This window comes from Budorcas taxicolor, chromosome 1 (assembly GCF_023091745.1).
Source record: "Budorcas taxicolor isolate Tak-1 chromosome 1, Takin1.1, whole genome shotgun sequence".
Lineage (NCBI taxonomy): Eukaryota > Metazoa > Chordata > Mammalia > Artiodactyla > Bovidae > Budorcas > Budorcas taxicolor.
This window is the reverse complement of record NC_068910.1, coordinates 6962867-6974939: the sequence shown is the minus strand read 5'-3', so window position 1 is coordinate 6974939 and position 12073 is coordinate 6962867. Positions and strand designations below refer to the sequence as shown.

The 12073-nt window shown below is 51.1% G+C and overlaps 1 protein-coding gene across 1 annotated transcript in view; it reads right to left on the bottom strand.

Moving 5' to 3' along the window:
- The window catches only part of LIMD1 (LIM domain containing 1), a 73301-nt gene that overhangs the window by 38393 nt on the left and 22835 nt on the right, over window positions 1–12073 (bottom strand). The window contains exon 2 of the mRNA XM_052656607.1: window positions 2340–2441. Within this exon, the coding sequence (XP_052512567.1) occupies window positions 2340–2441 (102 nt within the window). The remainder of the gene's footprint in view (window positions 1–2339; window positions 2442–12073) is intronic.

The following is a 12073-nucleotide window of genomic DNA, read 5'->3' as shown; positions in this document are numbered from 1 at the left end:
GTGTGTCCGCCGTAATTGCAAACTAAACTGATTAAGGAACTGCCAGCTAGTCAAGCGGCCACTGGTGGAACCAACGGACTCAACAATAGCCCTTTGCCCCCAAGGACTTTCTAGTTCAAATGGTAATTGCTGGAGGTATAAAAACAGCCTCTGCTCAATATTTATTTTCCCTTTTCCTGGAAGATAGAGCAAATAATCAAGAAACAGCTGCAGGAGCCGAGAGCCTGAGATCATTTTTAAAAGAAGGCATGATCACCACTCTACAAATAAGACAACCACACAGGTCAGATATTTTATTTAATTCATCAATTAATGAGAGACCAATAAGATGTGATTGCCTTCCCAGGTGGCTCAGTGGTAAAGAATGTGCCTGCCAGTGCAAGAGATGTAGAGATGTGGGTTCAATCCCTGGGTTGGGAAGATCCCTGCTCTAACATTCTTGCCTGGAAAATTCCATGGACAGAGGAGCCTGGTGGGCTACAGTCCATGGGGTCTCGAAGAGTCAGACGTGACTCAGTGAGCATGCACACACACAATAAGGTGTTACACCTGGGAGACAGCAAAGAACCATCTAGATGCTGGCCATCAGAAATGCTGAACTAACTTGCTTACCAGATGCCAAAACTGGTCAGTCTCCACCAGACACAGTTTGCAGTGCTGTGGACAAGAACCACAGGCTTTGCCATCAAGATTTTACAACTTAAGGCTCAAAGGCAAGGAAAGGTCCAGAGACCCAGGGAATCTGATAACCAGCAAAGCCTTACATTCCCACTGCGGATGCTAGGAGATGTGTAATCCATCTCAAGTGAAGTGAAGTGAAAGTCGCTCAGTCGTGTCTGACTCTTTGAGACCCTATGGGCTATACAGTCCATGGAATTCTCCAGGCCAGAATACTGGAGGGGATAGCCTTTCCTTTTCCCAGGGGATCGTCCCAACCCAGGGATTGCACCCAGGTCTCCTGCGTTGCAGCCACATTCTTTACCAGCTGAGCTGCCAAGGAAGCCCAATCCATCTCAAAGTCTTTCACAATTTTCCTTACAAAGGTGAATAATGATCAAGGTGGAAACCCTTAGGCATGTGTTTTATGGGAAACCTAAGTGAGGATGAAGCCTGAGGTTGGGAACCAGGCATACACCTGTGTCGTCAAGACAAGGCAGGCCCATGCCAACCCAGGGAACGGCAGACTGGGAGCCCCGAGGCCCTCAAGGGCTGTGCCACAAACCAGGTGGCAAAGACCCTCCCATTTCTGGAGGCTCCTAAAACAAGGAGCCTGGCACGAATCCCAGGTGCTCAGTCTGGCCATGCCCGGGAGTCACCTGAGGAGCTAATAAATCTCTCATGCCCCACTCTAGAAACCCCAGACCTAGAGCTTCCGATTGTGCTGGTCAGGGAGAGGCCACCACATCACTGGCTTTTAAAATCTCTCCACCTCCCCAACACCACCCCGATGAGTCTAATGAAAAGTCAGGACTAAGGACCACCAGGCCAGACGATAAGACCCCTTTGTCTTGGACACTTTGGGCTTTGTTGTGATGTTCTCTTTCAACTGATGGCTGTCAGCCTCAGTGCAAAACTGGAGGATGTCAGTGGGACATTTTTCAAAAACGCTCCTCAAAATTAATCTTTGCTGGATACCATGAAACAAGCAGAATTCGTGACTTGGTCAGACTTGACAAACAGCCTTCAAATGTGTTACAATCTTCCACTATGTTTGCCATTCATTCAATCAGCAGGCTGCTGAGCTAAGCACAGGCCTGGTCTCCTGATTTGATGTTTTAGGCATAACATCCACAAAGCAGTACAAAGATACCCACAGGTGTTGCTAAGAGGCACCCACACGTGTGTGGCGTGCATTCACACAGGCATTCACACGCACACACTCACACTGTTCACTCAAACAGCAGCCTCCAGACGAAAGATCAGGGCCAAAGAGCCAAGAAGGGGCCCCGCTTCACACTGGGGTAACTGATGAGTCACCCTTTTGGTTGGCTGGTCCCCACAGTGGGGGAGATAAATGACAAGAGGGCAGACAACGGTGAATCTCAGCGCTCTCCTCCGAGACCTCTGATGTTATTAGCGATCGCTCAGCTACACCAGAGTGGGCGCCAGGCAGTGCCTGGTACTCTGATGGGCCTTGAGCTAACAGTACAAACCCCTCTTCTAGAGGACACTGTCCTGCCTTCCCGCGGGACCACGCAGGGACATGGGCCAAGTGTCTCCTGGAAGGATGCTCTTCTGTCTCCTCCCTTCCTTGGTCCTCCTGTTCCTCACCCTGGGCCCCCGCTACCCCTCCACACACACACACACACACACACACACACACGCACACACACACTTACTGCAGGCCGCACAGGTGAAGCATGCGTCGTGGTAGAGGTTCCCCATGGCCTGGCAGGCCTGGCCGGCCCCAAACACCCCCTTGCTGCATTTCACACAGGCTCCTGCAAGGGAAAGAACACAGCAGTGAGTGGGGAGAGAAACACTGTAATGTGAGTCAATAAAAATCAACGGACAAAAGCAAGATACCCAGCCCTCCCCACAACCAGCCCATCCCCAAATCCCGAGGGTCACTCCTCTAGAATGTGTGTGTGTCTCTCTCTCGCCCTCTCCCTCCATCAGTCTCTCAACTCTCAGTCCTTTCCGCTGCAGGAAACAGCCCTGGGCTCGTGTCCACGCTCCCTCCACACCAGCGCGTTAATGCTCAGAAAACCTCCACTTCTTGCATCTTCTTCCTTGTCCAAAGCTTTCAAAGGCTCTCACCAGGGACTTCCCTGGTGGCCCAGTGGCTAAAAGTCCTCACTCCCAATGCAGGGGAGTGAGGGTCCCTGGGTTCAGTCCCTGGTCAGGGAACTAGATCCCAATGCATCAACTAAGACCTGGTGCAGCCAAACAAATGAGTATTAAATTTAAAAAGGCTCCCACCGTTACAAGACAGCGTCCAAACGCTGCACCATGATTAACACAGGCCAGATATGCTGGCCAACTGAAAGCTGCTCGGTCGTGTCGGACTCTGCGACCCCATGGCTCCTCTGTCCATGGAATTCTCCAGGCCAGAATACAGGAGTGGGTAGCCTTTCCCTTCTCCATGGGATCTTCCCAACCCAGGATCGAATCCAGGTCTCCCACGCTGCAGGCAGATTCTTTACCAGCTGAGCCACAACGGAAGCCCAAGAATACTGGAGTGGGTAGCCTATCCCTTCTCCAGTGAATCTTCCCAACCCAGGAATAGAACCGGGGTCTCCTGCGTTGCAGGCGGATTCTTTATCAACTGAGCTATGAGGTAAGCCCAATATGCAGGCTGGCCAACTTCAAATTATTTCCTTTAAGTCTCAATGGGAACCACCAACGGGGACTTACTAACCTCACTTTTTACAAACAGCGATCAGGCCCCCAAGCCCTAGGCCCATCAGATGGCGCGCCCAGTGCTCCTTCCTGCCCCCACCCTGGCCCCTGGGTCTCAGCTCCAGGCTCCCCCGCCTGCGCCCCACGCCCACCCTCTGCTCCCTTTATGTGGTCCCTTACGTGGGTCAATCCACATACAGGGGGGTGTTGGCATCTCCATCCCAAAGAACTCCCTCATTATAGTCAAATGAAAAAAAAATTACAATTACGTAAATAATGTATGAATTTTAAAAAAAAGATTCAGGAAAGAAATACGCCGAAACTATAAAATTATGACTCATTTCACCGCTTTGCATCTTCTGTATTAGAAAAAAAAAATCTTACATTGCTTTACAGCCGAAAAAAGTCTAGTCTCAGAAGGTATTTTTATCTGGTTTTTGTTTTTGGCCATGCTGAGCGGCTTGTGGGATCTTAGTTCCTTGACCAGGGATTGAACCCAGGCCACGGCACTAAAAGTACCGAGTCCTAACCACTGGACTGCCAGGGAATTCCCCTGGATCTGTTTAAATGTATTGTACAGTGTTACAATTTTTGAGAAACTGATTATATACTTATATACAATTTTTATATAAAATACAAATAAACATATGTAATTTTTCCAAAATTTAAATGTATATTAAAAGGTCCTCTAGGCTTCCCTCGTGGCTCAGTGGTAAAGAATAGGTCTGCCAATACAGGCCGGGTTCGATCTGTGGTCCAAGGAGATCCCACAGGCCGGGGGGGCACCTAAGTGAATGAGTCACAACTACTGACCCTGTGCTGCAGAGCCCGAGAGCCACAGCTCGTGAAGCCTGTGCGCCTTAGAGCCTGTGCTCCTCAACAGGGACGCTACCACAATTAGAAGCCCACAGACCGCATCTCGAGAAAGACTGCTCGGCGACAAAGACCTGCCATAGCCAAAAAACAAGAAGAGCTCCCCTAGCATCCAGCAGGGCAACCAGGGGCTCAGCCAGCCTTTCCTGGCTCTGTCCAATCTGCCAGGCTGCTCTCGGGCTGCACACTCACAGCCACATTCTGCCTACAGGGCCAAAGTCCTGTGTTTCAAAGTTCTTATCATTCCAAGCTGATAAATGACTTCACCTTCAAAGGAAGTCCAAGCTGACACAGCCTCCATGAAATGAAGCGCACCCGCTCCAACCCCACCGGGCCCACAGAGAACACAGAAGCCCAGGACCCGCACGCCGCTTCACCATCACTCCCTTAGGAAGCAGGTGCGGCCGTCTGTAAGGACGGTCCTGTGTCAGCTGAGAAACCGGCTCCCGAGAGACTTCGCTGTGCACAGCTCTAGGGATCACAAGTGGTGGTTATTTGTCGTTCTTCTGTTTCAACATTTTATTATGAAAACTTTTAAGCATGAAAAGAAAAATGGAGAAGAGTCCCATGTGCCCATGACCCCCATTCTACAATGGTTAGTACTTCGCTGCCCGCCCCTCAGTCAACCCTGCCATCCAATTCGTGATGCATTTCGCAGTAAGATGCAGAGAGCAGTCCGCTTCATCCCAAACACTTCAGTTTGAATATCATTAATAAGAGTTCATTATTTGCTTACAGTTATCCTTTTCAAGATAAAATTCAAACAGTGAAATGCACAAACTGTAAGTCTATCACCCGATGAGTTTTGACAAGCAACCTATGTAATGTAAACCCCAAATAAGATACAGAACATTTCCAACACCCCAGCAAGTTCCCCAAGGTGCTTCCCTTCCATCTTCTCTTACTGGCTATGAAATTGCCTGTGTATGTGTGTGCGTGTGTGTGTTTGTGTGTGTGTGTGTGAGTGAGTGTGTGTGCAAACACACATGCAGGATGAAACTGCTGGACAGCTGGTATTTCTTTACCTCGCCAACAGCATGATAAAATTGAAAACTCCAAAGAACTCAGAGGCAGCAGCGTGTATTTTTGTCTGATTATTTCATATACAACGTAGGCTGCTCAAGTAAGTCAAGAACTACATCTATTCTGGAACTTCCTTGGTGGCCCAGGGGCTGAGACTCCACACTCCCAATGCAAGGGGCCCGGGTTCAACCCTTGGTCAGGGAACTAGATCCCACATGCTGCGACTAAATAGCCCACATGCGCAGTCAAGACCCAACACAGCCAAGTAAATAAAAGAAGTACATCCATCCTGGGCAAACTGCAATCCTTTGCTGGCACATTCAGAGCTGCCTCCAACGAGCAAGAAAGAATGACAAGGTACACACTACTGCATATAAAATAGGTAACAAGGATTTACCACACCGCCCTGGGAAGTGCGTTCAGTATCGTATAACAACCTACAATGGAAAATAATCTGAAAAAGAATGTATACAGCGGCTCAGCTGGTAGAGAATCTGCCTGCAATGCGGGCGACCTGGGTTCAATCCCTGGGTTGGGAAGATCCCCTGGAGAAGGGAAAGGCTACCCACTCCAGTATTCTGGCCTGGAGAATTCCATGGACTGTATACAGTCTCTTGTGTCACAAAGAGTAGGACACGACTGAGCGACTTTCACTATATTATACATACATATAAAATCCAAACTGCTTTGCTGCACATCTGAAACTAACACAATGTTATAAATGAACAATACTTCAGTAAAAAATAAATAAGAATGTTTAAAAAGTAAAATAAAACAAAACCTCCAACCAGAAAAAAAAAAAAGATGGGGCCATGTCTTAGCTATGACCCTGGAAGTGTTCAATGAAGAACCGCTGAGTTGAGTCAATTTCTGTGCAGCTCCACGCACAGCCCATGCTGCCTGCCCTCTGCCCTGGCCCTCACCCGTTGTACCTGGGGTACCCACATCCCCTTGAGCGCCTTTTACAGAGATTCAGTCTTACCATCTCTGAACACCTGCAGTCCCTCACAAGGTACACTCGTGTGCCCTCAACAAACATACATCAAAATGGAAATGGATGGCATGGCCCTCCACTGACCACTTCCGGGGCCACTGTATAAACACAGTGATGGGGGGAGAACTTTCTCTTGAATGGCAATTATTGGACCACGGTGAGGTATCAATAATACTATTTGGTGATTCTGGGGTAGATTTTCAGATCACCCATCCCAAGTGCCCTGGAAGTAGACTCTAAATCTTTACAAAGAGCAACAAAGGCTGGTTTGTCCGGCAGCAACCAAAGCCGGCTCAAAGCAGCCCGGAAGGAACGTCAAAGCAACCTGAGTGTGGTTCTGCTCACGGACACAGAACCTCCCCACGCTCCACATCCCTTCTTCCCTCTTCATCACCGTGGTCTCCGTGCTTAAGCCCCACAGAGATGCCGGCTGCAAAGCGCAGAGGAGCACTGAGACTCAACAGCGTGGTCAGACTTCCACCCAGCCTCGTGGTGAGCGTGGGGCCCCTGAAGACCATGAGGAGAGGCGGGATACACCTCCTGAGTCAGAGGGATGGAGCTGACTCAGGATGCCGTGAACTCAGCTGCTCCGGGCTTGGGGGATAAAATCAGACCACCTCTTGCTCCTGCTCATAGAGTGGCCAGACGGCAGCGTCTTCCAGTGGACACTGACAACTGCCCGGCCCCCCCTTGGCTTCCTGCTCCGTTATCTCTCCACATCAGGCCTTCCTCTGCTCCTGCAGCCCGTGGGGAGACACTCTCTCTGGCTTCCTCTTGGTCCGCGAGCTGGGACCTACTGACTTCAGCCTCCCCCTCACTCTCTCTCGTTCCTTGGGGCTGCCGACATCCTTTCTCACCACTTGGAGCACCACGCACAGATACAAAGCAAGGAAGGAAGCCACTTGTGTTCTAAACACTCAGTCACGGACTTAGGAGGTCCCCCGAGGAGCCGAGGAGGTAGGAAAGCGTTTCACCCCTGCGGCTTGCGGTGAATGGATAGCAAAGCACTTCACGGGCAGGAAATAGACTCAGTCTTCCTTTGGCATGGGGGAAAAAAATACTGAAGTAAATTTCATATTCTAGGAAATAACGTTCCTACCAGACCCCAGGCAGGGCTTGTTCGTTCAGTGAATGTAGGGTGTGCGCCCCTTTCTCAAACCCAAGTTCCATAAAGGTGCTGTGATGAAGGTCACGCTGCTGGCAGGTTTGAAAGATGGATCTGAGCCCAAGTTCTAACTCAAAGGTCCCGTTATCCCCATCTGGTTGGCAGTCATGCGGCTATTCCTGCCACACACGTGGAGTCCCTCTCCCCAAAGGGGGCTCCTTCATCACCACCCTCCCGCCACTGCCCAACACACAACCTGTTCAGGCGTTCAGACTCAAGGGAAGCTCCGCCCCAGATCTCCCACTGGCCATCCGGGCCACCTCCCATTCTGGCCCATCCTATACATCCAAGGCCATCTTCCTGCCCAGAGCCTCCATCCCAAGGCCCCCCGCCCCCCGCCCCAGTGCAGAGACCCTCTGTTCCTCCTGCCCTTCTGCCGGGGACACTGCAGCTGAAGGATTTACCCACCAGTGCTTCTCCACCATTCATTCGGAGCCAGGCTCTCTGCAGACGCTGGCAGCAGGATGGTGAGCAAGCTGACTCTGGCCCTGCCCTCGGGGGATGGTCATCCAGGGAGCTGGGAAACCAGAATCTGCCCATGCTGATGGGTGAGCTGACCAACATCAACCCAAGTCTCGCGCTGTGAGCTCACTAAGGGGCCAGCGCTGAGCAGAGGCTCGCGTTTGTGAAATAACAATATATACAGCGCAATTTCTGCCCTCAGCTCCCCAGTTTGATCTCAGTTCCAGACATGGAGCCCCTAAATCTCTCAGAACGTCCTGGGCAAAATGAGCATCCTTGGTTCTACTGAGGAGGTTCTGGGTGGGCTCCTGGTTGGGTGCTGGTCACCAGAAACACCAAGCCAGGCTTCCAAGTTTGGAATTCTCAACTCTACCCCTCCATCTTCCAGCGAGGGGAGAGGGGCTGGAAAATGAGTTAATCAATCCTGGCTATGTGACGAAGCCTCCTCAACGGGCAGGGTTCAGAGCGCTTTGAGATTGGGGAATACATATATCTGCCAGGAGAGGGACATACCCTGACTCCCCGGGGCAGAAGCCCCTCTACTCAGGGCCTTTCCCTATGTATCTCTTCATCCAACTGTTTGACTATATTTCTTATCATACCCTTTGTAATAAACTGGCAAATGTGTTTCCCTGAGTTCTGTGAGCCATTAAAGCCAATTATCAAACCCAAGGAGGGGGGTGGTGGGAACTCTGATTTGTAGCTGGCCTCTGGGAAGCACAGGTGACAAATTGGGAGGGGACCGTCTTGTTAGGGCTGAGTCCTTACCCAGTGAGGGCTGTGCTAACCCCGACTAGCACCAGACTGAACTGAACTGTAGGACACCCGACTGGTGCTGGAGAATTGGTTGACGTGGGGAAAACCGTATATCTGGTGTCAGAAGCATAAGCACTAGTATAGAGGCAAAACAGAAGTGAGGTTTGTTTGTTTGTTTTCCCCAAAACAAGACTCAATGAGGGGTTGAGTCACTGAGCCACTGTCGGCGCAGTGGTCAAGAATCCTCCCGGCAATGCAGGAGACATGGTTTCAATCCCTGATCCGGGCAGGTCCCATAGGCTATGGAGCAACTAAGCCCATGCCCAACAACTACTGAGCCTGTGTCCCAGAGAGAGCCCGTGCTCCTCAACAAGGGAAGGCCCAGCGCCATGGCTGGAGAGTAGTCCCCGCTCACCAGACTGGAGAAAAGCCCAGCCAGCGATGGACACTTCTCTTTGCAGCAGCCCCTCCTGTTGCAGAGCCCACGGGCTTCCGGAGTCGCAGGAAGCAGGCTCAGTATTTGCCGTGTGCAGGCTCGAGGGCTGCACCAGGCAGGCTCAGTAGGTATGGTGCACAAGCTTAACTGCCCTGTGACATCCGGGATCTTCCCAGACCAGGCATCGAACCTGTGTCCCCTGCACTGGCAGGCGGACTCTCATCTGCTATACCCCCAGGGAAGTCTTCACAGCTTTATTTAACTCAAGGAGTCTCCCAGGCTTGCCCCACTTGCTTCCCATCCCTCAAGGATTGTTGTCCATCCTTGCTTGATATCCAGTATCTTGAAAATCTTTGGTTTATAGACTAATTCAAGCTGGTCTAACTCTCGTGGTGTACAATAGCAGCTTTCAAATGGCTTGGAGGGGGAAAAACGTTTCTCAAAAAAAGTATCAGTGGAGCCGCGAGTATATATAACAGACAAAAGGGAAACCATGATGGTTGAGGTGGGACAGAGCCTCCTGGAACATCTCGGGCCCCTGAGACAGTTCCAGGAAGATTATTTGAGCAGCAGTTACGCAGCATAACTGATCGAATGCAGACACCACCCAGCCTAGCCTAGGCAGCGTTCCACGTGAAGTAAGTGATCTTGAACTGACGTTAAATGATCTCCTGCATACCCAGAGCCAAAAAACAAATTGGGTTTAGGGCCACGGCATGTTCCCCCGTGGCTTGCAAAGGCAGGATTTACAAACCAGGAGGCTGGCAAAGCAGCCTGAGTGTGAGGTTTTGGCTCCAGCAGAATTCCTGCTTCCTTCCTGCAGACAGCCGGACAGCTGGGCTGAGGACCCTGCAGCCATCCTTCAACTGACACACAGCCAACCTGGGTGACAGCCGAGTCGGCACCTTTCGTTGTTAGCATGAGGTCTGAAATAAAAAGACGCCGTCGGGCCAGCTGATGGGACTGGCCTGGCAAACCATTCCCTCCAGCTCACACCTGGCCTTGTCCAGGTGACCGCTCCCCTCCCAGTGAGGACGGGAGGCCTCTGGAAGGCGGGGGGCATCATTTTTAGCTTTATCCAGGTGCTGTGAGTCACATGACATCACACAGCCACGGACCACATATTGCACTGAAGAGAGGCTGAGGGCAGGTGCAGGGCACGCAGTCCGGTTAGGAGTGGTTGGGGGAGCAGATTTGAATGACTGAGTCTGCATGCAAGTTGAACAAGGCCTTTTCTCAGTAGAAGGTCGCAGCCTATGGACCTGGAGGTCAATAGGTTCTGGAAGAGGTGCCAAGCATTTGGGGCAGAACCAGACGAATGGCCCCAGCAACAGACTTCTACCAGTCACCATATAAGCTCATGGAAAAATCCCCCAAGGCAGTGGGAGCTGGGCTCCTGCCTCCCAGGCAGATGACCACTTCTCAAGTCTGGCTGCAGGTATCAGAGTGGACGGCCACCCCTCCACCTCCAGAGACTCAGGTTCCAGTCTGGGGACGGGACCACAAGGCCTCAGCTGACTTGAAGGTGCGGCCAAGGCGGAAAAGCCCGGATGCGGAGGACACACCCAACCCCACACTCCCTGGCCCCTGGGCCTCCCCTGCCTGCCCTCTCTCCCACACACCCTGTAGTGCCCAGGTCAAGGGATGAAATTCTCACCAGGCCGCAAAGGAAGTATTTAAGGCCATTCGGGGTTACAGGGTCATTGCACTCTCAAAGCTACTCAGAACCAACGATGGCTTCACCTCGCTGCAGCGGGAAAGGGAGTGTCTCGCAGTTTCCCAACCAGTACCCTAAGCTCGAGCTTGCTTCGCCAGAGTACCAGCAGGCGTGCTTCTGCTCCGGGTCAAGCCCATCCCCTGGCCTGAATTGTTCCCTGCCTTCCACTCTCTGGAGGAAAAAAAGTTCAGGGTATCTCCGAGAAAACCCTGCACCCAACTCCCCCAGAGCCCCCAGGGCACCCTGAGCTGTGGCTTCTGGGCTTGCCCACTGACATCCTCCCTGTTCCAGAGCCCAGGTGTCTTTCTCAACTCTAACCTGAAACAGAAACAGCCGGTCAGCGTAGGAAACGGTGTTCCACCTTGTTGCTGCTGTTCAGTCGCTAAGTCGTGTCCGACTCTTTGTGACCCCATGGCCTGTAGCACACCAAGCCTCCCTGTCCCTCAGTATCTCCCGGAGTTTGGCAAGTTCATGTTCATCGAGTCGGTGACGCCATCCACCCTGTCAGGAGCCAAATGCAAAGGTGGATGCCACTCCTCACTGTCTCGGGGGCAGAGATGAAAATCAATGGTAAAAACAATAATAAGAGTGTCACGGAGGGTGGAGAGGAAAGGACATCCTCACTCACCATTAGTGCAAGCATAAACGTGGAGGGCCTTTCTGGAGGGCTATGGGGCACCATGTATTAAATACAAGCCTGAATAACTTCCAGATGTTCAAGCTGGTTTTAGAAAAGGCAGAGGAACCAGAGATCAAATTGCCAACATCTGCTGGATCATCGAAAAGCAAGAGAGTTCCAGAAAAACATCTATTTCTGCTTTATTGACTATGCCAAAGCCTTTGACTATGTGGATCACAATAAACTGTGGAAAATTCTGAAAGAGATGGGAATACCAGACCACCTAACCTGCCTCTTGAGAAATCTGTATGCAGGTCAGGAAGCAACAGTTAGAACTGGACATGGAACAACAGGCTGGTTCCAAATAGGAAAAGGAGTACGTCAAGGCTGTACATTGTCACCCTGCTTATTTAACTTTTATGCAGACTATATCATGAGAAACGCTGGGCTGGAAGAAGCACAAACTGGAATCAAGATTGCTGGGAGAAATATCAATAACCTCAGAAATGCAGATGACACCACCCTTATGGCAGAAAGTGAAGAGGAACTAAAAAGCCTCTTGATGAAAGTGAAAGAGGAGAGTGAAGAAGTTGGCTTAAAGCTCAACATTCAGAAAACGAAGATCATAGCATCTGGTCCCATCACTTCATGGGAAATAGATGGGGAAACAGTGGAAACAGTGTCAG